This window comes from Hypomesus nipponensis, chromosome 18, assembly GCF_054491055.1.
Source record: "Hypomesus nipponensis isolate SF chromosome 18, ASM5449105v1, whole genome shotgun sequence".
In the NCBI taxonomy this organism is placed as follows: Eukaryota; Metazoa; Chordata; class Actinopteri; order Osmeriformes; family Osmeridae; genus Hypomesus; species Hypomesus nipponensis.
This window is the reverse complement of record NC_140378.1, coordinates 17,241,096-17,253,722: the sequence shown is the minus strand read 5'-3', so window position 1 is coordinate 17,253,722 and position 12,627 is coordinate 17,241,096. Positions and strand designations below refer to the sequence as shown.

Below are 12,627 nucleotides of genomic sequence, written 5' to 3'. Positions count from 1 at the left end.
TCAGTCACAGCTGGGGACCATTTCTGTAAACAAAACAGTTTCTGTTTCCCGTCTTTCTCCCTCCTCTGCTGGTGAGCCTTAGTTTGTAATAATTAATTGACTTGCCTTATTATTTTAGTGCATGTCGTGGAGGGGGTGCAGTAAATAATTAACAAGCCTCTGGCCCTTTCTCAGTGGAAAGCATCCTTCCCATGCATACATGAGAATACAAGACGAAAACAAACACACACACACACACACACACACACAAATATGGATACAAAGACCCACAAACGCAGACTACCCATTCTAGTTTTCTGTTCAGAGCAGCTGCCAGTGTTAGCCCGGTCTGCGGTATTGGGTGTTAGGGAGTGGATCGACCAAAGAGCTTGCTAGTGCGCTCCTATAATTCATCCAAAGATGTAAAACCTTTTAGATTTTATCTCGTACGCTGCATTGTCTTTCTCTTCCTTTCTCTTTCGCTCTTTCTGAAATGGTTCTCCATTTCTATCAGCATTACTCCAGCCTCCTACTGCAAGTCCCCCAGATTAACTTGGCAAACACAGTCATAATCAAATAGAACGCATGCTGTGAAATGTCATATGTTAATGGCGCTGCATTTAATAGTATTTCCATTAGGTTATCACATGATTAATCGCCTGAATTCTTCCCTCCAGCCCCTTCAAACACTGCAATGTCTGTGAGAACCGTCAGAACAACTAAAAATCGGTACGGTAGATACACCAGAATTACATCAAAGATACTGTAGTACAAACTGACATGTGGTAGCTAAATTAATAACATAGAAATGCCATATTTAGTGGTCATCTTTACGGCCACAGGGAAACGCCAAAAGCCTACATTGTGTATGGTGATTAGTCTACTGTTTTTCTGTAGCATAGATGTTATATTCTGCTATGAGAGGGCACGCTAGGCAAGTAGTTCGCTTTTGGTCTAGAACCGTGTTTCTCAACTGGTGGGTCGAGGGCTGGTGGGGAGAGGGTCGAGGACAAGAACTTCAACCCTTGTGTTATCTTCGGGTCATTCTGACCCATCAGTCATTGTGACCCACCGTCGTATTGCGACAACTTTACTGCATACAAAAAACAAAGTGAAGCATTTTCTTTTAACTGTTGGGCTGTCTCAAACCCCCCAAATAGTGATGGTTAAAATACAAGAACATTTTATTTGTTTTTGTATTGGGTAACATTGGGTAAACACAACGATGGTTCGTTAAGAACCTTTGAGTCATGTGACCCAAAGACAGCACAAGGGTTAAATTGTATAAGTTACCGAACTTCCGATAGAGGGCTTTTATTTTGAAAGGTGCATAGGTTCACACCGTGCCGTCGCATTCTGGAACACAAATGTCAAAGTGTCGATCAAAACTGTAGCGCTGTTTGTTTCATGTTTTGAACAGTACATAGTGGATTACAGCACGTTTTGTTTTGTGAAATAAATTATAATGTTTCGGAAATTAAATCTTTTGGGGGTCGTGACTTAATGACCAAGGACAAATGATTCAAATGAATGGTAGTTAATAGGCTTCTGCATAACGAGCCATTCGTTTGAATCAGGTGTGTTGGAGCAGGGAAACATTTAAAAGATGCAGGACAGGGGGTACTTGAGGACCAGGGTTGAGAACCACTGGTCTGAACATAGCTAACATGTTCTTAAGCAATACTCAAGGCTAGCGGACAACTACGCTACATTGTAGCGGCTAGCCGTTAGCCTATGTGCCAACACAGTTGGCGCGATGCTTCTCAAGCTTATGGCCCGGCCTAGCCAGTAGCAGTGCGGCTAACCACCGTAATGGCAAGTGAGGCCGCGCGCCTGTCCAGCTCGTTATGCAGACGATTAGATAATGCAGCGTCGCTGCTCTCCTCTATCTGTTTAGTAGAGCAGTTGACCTCGATCCTGGAGCACCGGGGGGAGAAGGATCAAAGTCATCCTGTCATTTTACACTGGCCTACTTTCCCTCGACTACCAACACATTAGACTGTGTGTGTGTGTGTGTGTGTGTGTGCATGAAGTAAGCAAGCACGTGTGTGTGTGTGTGTGTTGAAGGTAGTGGTCACGGTCATGGTGCTGGGCCCCTGGGTAAGGAAGCAGTGATGAGGACAGTGCAGTCCCCTCCTCCTCCGCAGTGCATACTCCGTCCTGACATGGGGTCTGACCTTCTGACGGGCCTCGTTCATTAAAAACATCAGGGGAGATGGAGGAGAGCTGGCAGGCTGCTGAATCCGTTTCAGACATGACTCAACCTCCGTCCCGACTCAACCGCCTGCCTGGTACATGCTGTGTGTGTGTGTGCCTTCTGTGTGTGCAGTATTTCCAGCTCAGGATGGCTAGCAGTGAATACAGTAACACTAGATGTAAAGCTGTCACACTGTTCAGTCGAGAGTCCACGAGACGCAGGACAACAAACACGCAGACAGCCTCCTCAATAATTCGTGACGACGGGAGAGGACAAAAGACACGGTAGGATGTCAGGTCAACAGCAGTGTTCAGACGGAGTGACAACCCAACTGACTGAACCTCTCTCCATTTCACTCCCCCCACCCCCTCTCACTCTCTCATCTTGTTGTCTCACTCGGAAGATGACCCTTCTGCAGCGAGAGCTCCAGGAGGGCTTAGCCCAGGGCTCAGCAGCCTACCTGAGGAGGCTCTCGGCAGGGGGGAGGGCAGTGGTGGTGGTGATGGTGGTGGTGGGGGGAGCCTGGCGCAATCATCACTCTCTCCACAGAGTACTGAGAGGCACTCGGAGGCTCCTCCTGGATCCTGGCCCAGCACTCAGACTGACTGGGCCCCCTTCACACTGACATGGATACCCCTCAAGAGGGAGGGGAGGGAGAGAGAGACAGGGAGAGAAAGAAGGCAGAGAGAGAGACAGAGAGAGACAGAGAGAGAGAGGGAGGGAGAGATGGAGAGAGAGAGAGAGAGAGAGAGAGAGAGAGAGAGAGAGAGAGAGAGAGAGAGAGAGGGAGGGAGAGATGGAGCTGAGCTGTGGCAGCTGATGGGGGTCTAATTCAGAGGGACAGGACCCGTCATGGCTGCCTGTCAAAGTTGCCAATAGCAGGACTACAAGTTGGAGGTTCTCCATAAACATTTCATAGCGGCCGGCCGGGGGGGGAGGCTTTTAGCGGAGGCACGTTTACGAGCAAACCCTGGGCCTTCCGCATGTAGCAGAGGTGGTTTGGATTCATACTCAATGACTTTTAGGCCAGATGAGGATGTCCACTTGGTCTGGTGATTTGTCACTGCAGGTTAGTGACGAGGGGAGGAAAGAGCAGCAGAGGAGCATCACAGCAGAGGAGCATCACAGCTGAGGAGCATCACAGCAGAGGAGCATCACAGCTGAGGAGCATCACAGCTGAGGAGCATCACAGCTGAGGAGCATCACAGCTGAGGAGCATCACAGCTGAGGAGCATCACAGCAGAGGAGCATCACAGCTGAGGAGCATCACAGCTGGTGCTTCTGTGCTGTTAAGGGTCTGATTTATGAGCCAGTTTTGCTTGAGCATACAGGGTTGGGGAAAGGGCTACTAGCCATCTGCTGCAGGAGGCTACTGGGGGCGACTAGGCAGAGAGGCAGGCCAGCAGGGTCGAGCTGGGAGGAGGCAGTGTTTGGGCTTCCTTTCTGCCTTCCATCCATCCATCCATCCATCCATCCATCCATCTAGCCTTCTATCCATCCATCCATCTAGCCTTCTATCCATCCACCCATCCATTCATCCATCTAGCCTTCTATCCATCCATCCATCTAGTCTTCTATCCATCCATCCATCCATCCAGCCTTCTATCCATTCATCCTTCTATCCATCCATCTACCTGTACTCGCATCAGCAAAAACACTCTCTTTCCCTTGCTGCAGCCATACTGTAGCACCCTTGCTACTCACTGGAATCCACCCCTCCTCCCCCACCCTACCCCACTGTAAGAGGCATCAAGCCCAACCATCAAGCCACCCCCCTCCCTCTGGAAGCATGGACAAGCAGCAGGGAGAGGCTGCTTGATCCAAATTGATTCCAGCATCTTCTCTCGCCTGGATCTGGCCTTTCCACTCTACTCACATCACAGTCCAGTGAGTCTGCTCGCTCTCTGGCCTGGCCTGCTCGCTCTCTGGCCTGGCCTGCTCGCTCTCTAACCTGGCCTGCTCGCTCTCTGGCCTGGCCTGCTCGCTCTCTAACCTGGCCTGCTCGCTCTCTAACCTGGCCTGCTCGCTCTCTAACCTGGCCTGCTCGCTCTCTAACCTGGCCTGCTCGCTCTCTAACCTGGCCTGCTCGCTCTCTAACCTGGCCTGCTCGCTCTCTAACCTGGCCTGCTCGCTCTCTAACCTGGCCTGCTCGCTCTCTGGCCTGGCCTGCTCGCTCTCTAACCTGGCCTGCTCGCTCTCTAACCTGGCCTGCTCGCTCTCTAACCTGGCCTGCTCGCTCTCTAACCTGGCCTGCTCGCTCTCTAACCTGGCCTGCTCGCTCTCTGGCCTGGCCTGCTCGCTCTCTAACCTGACCTGCTCACTCTCTTACCTGACCTGCTCGCTCTCTTACCTGGCCTGCTCGCTCTCTAACCTGGCCTGCTCGCTCTCTAACCTGGCCTGCTCGCTCTCTAACCTGTCCTGCTCGTTCTCTAACCTGGCCTGCTCACTCTCTGGCCTGGCCTGCTTGCTCTCTAACCTGGCCTGCTCGCTCTCTAACCTGGCCTGCTCGCTCTCTAACCTGGCCTGCTCGCTCTCTGGCCTGGCCTGCTCGCTCTCTAACCTGGCCTGCTCGCTCTCTGGCCTGGCCTGCTCGCTCTCTAACCTGGCCTGCTCGCTCTCTAACCTGGCCTGCTCGCTCTCTAACCTGGCCTGCTCGCTCTCTGGCCTGGCCTGCTCGCTCTCTAACCTGGCCTGCTCGCTCTCTAACCTGGCCTGCTCACTCTCTAACCTGGCCTGCTCGCTCTCTGGCCTGGCCTGCTCGCTCTCTAACCTGGCCTGCTCGCTCTCTAACCTGGCCTGCTCACTCTCTAACCTGGCCTGCTCACTCTCTAACCTGGCCTGCTCGCTCTCTGGCCTGGCCAGGGCCTACACCAGATCCTGGAGCTCAGCTCACACACACACACGCACACACACATCACAACCTGGGCTGCTAGCTGGCTCTGCTAACTGCTCTCAAACCAAACGCTTGTGTGTTAGGATTGCTCTACCTATAATATAGCACTGCATTGGGTCTATCTGCCCGCACAAACATTTTGCAAAGCTCCTTTTTTTATCCTATAGCTACAGTTTGAAGGATGTTGTTTAAATCACTTGCATTGGAAAGAGAGATTAGAGATTGAAGGGGGAAAGAGAATAATTGAGAGAGAAAAATGGTTGGATGGATACAAAGAGAGGGAGAGAGAAAGAAATGGAGAGAGAAAGACACGCATACACAGAGAAAGAGAGAGAGAGAGAGAGAGAGAGAGGGGGAGGGAGAGAGAGAGAGAGGGGGAGGGAGAGAGAAAACAGCAGTGTCTGTGCTCTTACCGTCTTCCTCCTTGTGTGCGTTGTGCGGGCTGTGCATTCTCTCTCCTCGGTTGGGGTTGGGGTTGGAGGGGCTCAGGTCAGACACAGGGCCACGCTCAGCTGCTATCCATGTGGGGTCACTCATATCAAAGTCCTCACTGCTCACTGAACTCTCATCCTGACCAGGGGAGGAGGGGGAGGGGGGAGAGATAAGGAAAGAAGAGAAGCGTGTCATTCGGTGGACAGCTAAGACAGGTGGATTGTGGGGGACGACATAAAGAGATGCAGGAGCCTATCCCAATGACGGGCCCGTTGGACATCAAAGGTTGCCAGTGGTGACGGGAGGCCGGGTTTCCTGTCACGAGGAGGATGAGGAGATCTTAACGGCCTGGGGGCGGCCATGACACCCCCTGTCGGCAGGTGTGACGGCTCGTTACGGCCCATCTGAACCGGGGCCTGATGGGGAGACTGAACGACACTAATGTGATCCACACCGTGGGCCTAGCAAATCCTGTCTCACTTATTCTCCATTTTCTGGACCCAGGTACATTCTCTATAGAATATCCATACAGTCTACCCTTTCTGTGTTGCCACAGTTCTCTTTCTTTAGAGTCTGTACAGGAATAAAGCCACAAAGCATTACTCAACCTGAATTCACTGCTGGCTGAACATTTTCACTGCCCCCTTGCTCCCAGCCCAGTCAAGGGCTTCAATGTAAATGTATATGTAAATGTTATTCACCAGGCTATTTCACCAGTGCACAGCTCAACAGCCTAGCACTCATAAAACACTTCAGTCCCAAGGTCTGAGTCATCCAGCTTTACCAGTCCTTGATACCTGACTAGCCCCAGCCCCAGCCTCTAGCACCAGCCCCTAGCCCCACCCTCTAGCACCAGCCCCTAGCCCCAGCCTTTAGCACCAGCCCCTAGCCCCAGCCCCTAGCCCCAAGCACCAGCCCCTAGCACCAGCCCCTAGCACCAGCCCCTAGCACCAGCCCCTAGCCTCGAGCACCAGCCCCTAGCCCCAGCCCCTAGCCCCAGCCTTTAGCACCAGCCCCTAGCCCCAGCCCCTAGCCCCAAGCACCAGCCCCTAGCACCAGCCCCTAGCACCAGCCCCTAGCCTCGAGCACCAGCCCCTAGCCCCAGCTCCAGAGCTCCAACACTGGCTCTCCAGAACCAGCCTCAGCAAACATCCCTGGCCCAGCCTAGCCCCCATCCCTAGGCCAGCCCAGGTCCAGCCACCAGGGGAAGTATGTGGGTGACGTCCCCCTCCTTAACCTCCATCTATGTGTTGATTGGACATTCACTGGGCGGTTTTGTGACTGCTTTGGGACTGGTGTTGTGTGTGTGTGTGTGTTATGACTGCTTTGGGACTGGTGTTGTGTGTGTGTGTGTGTGTGTGGTACAGTCACTGTGCCTCCTCTGGTTGTGTGGAGGATGTGAGAGCTCTACACTCTCTGTAATGAGGTCCAGAGTGCTGCAGCTGCCTCTCACGTTATACATACATACATCTCTGTCTGTCTGTGTCTGTCTGTGTCTGTCTGTGTCTGTCTGTCTGTCTCTGTCTGTCTCTGCCTGCCTGTCTGTCTCTGTCTGTGTCTGTCTGTCTCTGTCTGTCTCTGCCTGCCTGTCTGTCTCTCTTACACACACACACACACACACACACACACACACACACACACACACACACACACACACACACACACACACACACACACACACACACACACACACACACACACACACACACACACACACACACACACACAGTTATACCAACGAATCTGGGTCTCCTCTGGTTCGAGCAAGGACATGGACATGGAATGAGGAGGAGCAAGAAGGAGCAAAAAACTGTCCAGTTGCAACACTGACAGGACAAGCTCCAGTCCATGGCTGTGTACTAGACCCCCCAGCCAGCCACTCCAGTGAGGCAGCTACCTCCAGGCCTCCCACCCAGACACACCCACCAGGACCTGTCAGTCACTCTGCTCCCCATGCAGCCCGCCCAGCATGCCCTCCCATTGGTTAGCTGGCGTGTGTCAGGAGCAAATTGACCTGTGCATTATTGATGTTGTGCTGAGAGCAACTAGAGACAGGTCCGTCACCATCACCTCACGCAGCCCAGCTGTGATACAGCCCCAGCCCTCCTTCTGGGGCACTGGAGGAACACCGCCCAACAGGGGGCGCCACCCAGGGCTCCACAATTCCACAATAATACTACAGCCTCGTAATGTGCAGCTGGCTGGCATTGTGTGACTGACTTCAGTCTCAGCTGGATGTAGGCTAGTTCATATGAGCGTCGACAACCATCTCCTTGCCTGGGTCTGTATAGGCCTACATTGCCAAGCCTACATGATCATATTCACCATGACTGTGCAGGTCTACCTATCCTGCTGTCTCTATCCTGACTGTGCAGTTCTACCTATCCTGCTGTCTCTATCCTGACTGTGCAGGTCTACCTATCCTGCTGTCTCTGTCCTGACTGTGCAGGTCTACCTATCCTGCTGTCTCTATCCCAACTGTGCAGGTCTACCTATCCTGCTGTCTCTATCCTGACTGTGCAGGTCTACCTATCCTGCTGTCTCTATCCTGACTGTGCAGGTCTACCTATCCTGCTGTCTCTACCCTGACTGTGCAGGTCTACCTATCCTGCCGTCTCTATCCTGACTGCAGGCGTCACTATCCCTGAAGGCAGGTAGATAATGCAGCAGCTAGCTGGCATCTCTGTCTAGCTGTTGACCCATATCTGACTACACTCTGAGGAGTTGTGTTGATGTCTCTCTCTCTCACACACACACACACACACACACACACACACACACACACACACGGAGAGAGACAGAGCAGTCCAGCAGTCAGTGTGTCAGTGGAGCAGACCACACACACACACCACGTCGAGGGCAGTCGAGACGAGAATCTATGTAGAACGCACACGTAGGCCTGGGCTACAACACAGATAGCCAAGCCATATTAAATCAACTTAGAGAGGATGATTTAATACGATTTTCATTTAATCTGCCTCTTAACTCCTTTTCAATTACGATCCTAGGAACCCAACATTAGCTGCCTGGCCTGCCGTCAGCGCCATGTTATGATGTCTCTCCGAGAATGGAATTGAGAACAACACACACAGCCTATCTACTGCTGTATCTCTCTCTCTCCCCATCTGCATTCACCCTACCCCCAGCCCTCTAGCCTTCCCCCCCTTCTTATGAGTTTTTATTGTGTATTAATGATCCCTCTAATACCAGTCTCATCTGTATGCAGATGAGCCCAGAGCAGGCCAGACCAGACCCCCTCCATCCCTCCTAGATGACAGCCTGACTGCAGGACCAGAGCAGTGACCAACCACATATCACCGTGTCTTCTGTGACTCAGTAATGAGATGGAAAGCATACACCACTGCACACACACACAATCATTATGAGGAACACATACAAAATATACAATATTTAGCAACCGCTACTTTAAATGAAATGAAATGTTGTAATTACAAATCCTTATGGCTTGTTGGCCAGTAAAGGCTTGGTACAGTGTCTATGTGTTTACTGTGAACAGCCACCAGTGCAGAGGTCATGCTGTTTAAATGAACAGTAGGAGTGGGGGCTAAAATAACGAATGCTGAGCTTGGTCTATTTATAAGACAGCCTAGCTGTGCATCCTCCCATACTGGAGGTTAGCGGTGGAGATAGTCACCAGCACGGGGTGCAGAGAGCAGGAACTTCCAGGAACAGAAGACTGGGTTATGGCTGCACCGTCAGTCTGAGAGCAGTGCTCTCGCATGGCTCCTCTCTCGAAGCGGCTCATTAATATGGCAGCCCACAGGCGTGCTATTGTCGTTTAATGATTGTTGAATCTTCAAAGTGCCAGGACCCTGCGTTGTTTAGCGCTACGCAAACAACACACCGCAGTGCATTTTGTAGGTGCTATGACACAATACTATCACGCAGGGGGGTGTTGACGTTTCGTTTGGGCTGTGAAGACGAGGACTGTACTGTGGGTTTGGTGAGGACAAGGCAGAGTCCGGGGTCTGAGCTATAGCTAGTGTTCCTAGCAATTGACAGATGCCGGATACTGGGAAGTAGCGTTTAGAAGCTAATCCATTTAGCCACCGGACGGACTGACCATCCTATCCTCCTCTTCTTCTGCCCTCTTCCCTCTCTCTCTCTTTCACTCCCTTCCTTCCTTTCCAGTCCCCTCCTGTGCCCTCCCACCCAGGCTCTCTGCGGCTCCCTGGTCCTCCTCTCCTCCTCTCCCCTCCCCTCCTCCTCTCCCCATCCCCTCTCTCCGCCCTGTCTTTTGTTCTCTTTGTTTTAAAGTGTGCAGCAGCAGACCCTCCAGCCCAGCTGGAATTGGCATCCTTCCACCGCCTACCTCTCTCCCCTCCTCCGTCACCCTGCGTCCTAGCCCCCTCCCCCTCGCATGCACATGCAGTCTGCATAGATGCCAGTAAACCCCCCCCCCCCCCCTTTAACATGGACGGCGGTATTTCAGCACTGCTGCACTTCCTCTCTATAAATAGGGAGAGAGGAGCATAGGAGAAAGATGTTTACTGGTTGCCATGGAAACTGAACGGTAACATGGGAGGGGGGGTGTTACTGGAGAAGGGGGAGGGATGGGGGGGGGGTGAAATTGATTCAGAACACTTCTGATTCCGAGAGGTGAGAGGAAGGCTGGAGACGAAATCCTAGCGACACTGCTAGGAGCCCCCCTGTCGTCCACTCCACAGCGCCATGTTAACCCCTTCTCCTCTCAGGAGACGTCCTCCAGGTGTCTTCATGGTCCAACCAGTCGGACCTCAGTAAGACACCGTGCTGCTCCAGTTAATGATGTTGGGTTTTGTCACGTCTTGTCGAACAAACATCGATTCAGCTGGCTGTTAAACTGGACATGAAAGCCCTGGACTTAGACATGTCTTAGGTAAAAAGAAACCTTGAGAATGTGGATGAAAAGGTGGGTTTGGGCTGGGGGTGGTGGGTTGGGGCTGGGGATGGTGGGCTGGGGGTGGTGGTTTGGGTCTGGGGGTGGTTGGTTGGGGCTGGGGGTGGTTGGTTGGGGCTGGGGGTGGAGGGTTGCGGCTGGGGGGGGTAGGTTGGGGCTGGGGGTGGTGGGTTGGGGCTGGGGGTGGTGGGCTGGGGGTGGTGGGTTGGGGCTGGGGGTGGTGGGTTGGGGCTGGGGGTGGTGGGCTGGGGGTGGTGGGTTGGGGCTGGGGGTGGTGGGCTGGGGGTGGTGGGTTGGGGCTGGGGGTGGTGGGCTGGGGGTGGTGGGCTGGGGGTGGTGGGCTGGGGGTGGTGGGCTGGGGGTGGTGGGTTGGGGCTGGGGGTGGTGGGTTGGGGCACAAGCAAGCTTCTCGTCCAGACACCTTCCAGCCCAGTGAGGATTACCACGGCTCTGATCAAGAAGAAGCTCCACTGCAGAGTATTGATCGCTCAGAAAACCAGCCGTGAGGAGTGGAAAATACTACCACTGAAGCACAGACACATATATAAAGCACAATCCCAGATGTGACACTCTGTAAACACACACCACAAACACGTACATTTCCACACACAGTCGTATTTCTCTTGTCTTACGGATGGCTCAGGAAAGTCTTTTTTTGTGAGAGCCTCAAGTAGGCTGGATAAAGATTGGAGCTTAGGTGCAGACTGATGAAGGATGCAGACAGATTAATATCCAAGTCCGCGCACTCCAGTCAACCACACTGGGTCTGCCACAGGCAAAGAAAAGCCTTCTATTACACGAAGACGGACAATAATCAATGATTCCAACTGACCTTCATTGATCAACCAAAATGCCTTCCAGGCTATTTCTGTGGCTGTTGGGTTACAGACAGATAATTCTCCCCTCTCCTGTCCACCCGTCTCCCCCTCACCCCCTCACCTCTCCTCTGTCGTCCTATGAGGGGATGATGAGAAGGAGACCTGGGGGATATCGGGGGACGGGGGTTGGGGGGGCATTTCCGAAACGATACCTCCGCCGTCAATTACCCCGCCGCTGCATGTTACTCTATACAGTGGCGTCTGACAAAGATGAACACGGGGTATAAAAAGACAACAGACTGTGGGGCGTCAGAGAGAGAGATGTGCTGCTTGTGTTTCAGAGCCTCAGCAAGAACCAGCCCTGGGTAGAGGGGGCGGGGGGGGGGGGTGCTGGGGGCAGGAGGGCTGTGCTGGGGGCAGGGGGGGTGTGCTGGGGGCAGGAGGGCTGTGTTGGGGGCAGGAGGGCTGTGTTGGGGGCAGGAAGGGTGTGCTGGGGGCAGGAGGGCTGTGCTGGGGGCAGGGGGGGTGTGCTGGGGGCAGGGGGGGTGTGCTGGGGGCAGGAGGGGTGTGCTGGGGGCAGGAGGGGTGTGCTGGGGGCAGGAGGGGTGTGTTGGGGGCAGGAGGGGTGTGCTGGGGGCAGGAGGGGTGTGCTGGGGGCAGGAGGGGTGTGTTGGGGGCAGGAGGGGTGTGTTGGGGGCAGGAGGGGTGTGCTGGGGGCAGGAGGGGTGTGTTGGGGGCAGGGGGGGTGTGCTGGGGGCAGGAGGGGTGTGCTGGGGGCAGGAGGGGTGTGCTGGGGGCAGGAGGGGTGTGTTGGGGGCAGGAGGGGTGTGCTGGGGGCAGGAAGGGTGTCCTAGGCTGGAATGGGCAGCCTGAAAGCCATGTCAGTCAGATCACTGAGGGTGAAGAAAATACAGTTCTATATGGAATGCTCAGTGTCCAGGACAGAGGCAGTGGCTGGGTAGGATGGAAGGATGAGACAGCTGCGGTCAGCAGTGTGTTCCACAATCACAGGTTTGTCACAAAGAACTCAGAAACCTGATCTGAAAGCAGCCAGCATGACGGGTCGTGAACACAGCAGCTGCTGTATTACAGAAATGTTTAATGAATCACGTCGCGGAGCAAAATCCACCTGACCTCATTCATTCCTGAATAATTCAACAAGCAGGTAACTAAGATATTTCCATCTGATGAACCAGAAGGAGTCTGGCTTCTCCAGCTAGAATACAGAAGCCTCCGTCTGGGCCACACCGAGCCACTGAAGGCAGTTGGTACTGCCACTCTAGCTGGAGAGGAGCGGGTCAGAAGTCCACGTCTGTCTCCTGTCCTCTGCAGATCCACCTCAGGGTAGCCTAGAGCTCCTCATGATCCATATCTGCATGGAGACCATCATCATCTCTCTACGGAGCTC

At 53.5% G+C, this 12,627-nt stretch overlaps 1 protein-coding gene across 1 annotated transcript in view; it reads right to left on the bottom strand.

Annotated features, from left to right (window-relative positions):
- The window catches only part of LOC146252479 (nucleolar protein 4-like), a 38,571-nt gene that overhangs the window by 22,533 nt on the left and 3,411 nt on the right, over positions 1-12,627 (bottom strand). The window contains exon 2 of the mRNA XM_084680778.1: positions 5,483-5,639. Coding sequence (XP_084536904.1) covers positions 5,483-5,606 — 124 coding nt within the window. The 5' untranslated portion in view covers positions 5,607-5,639. The remainder of the gene's footprint in view (positions 1-5,482; positions 5,640-12,627) is intronic.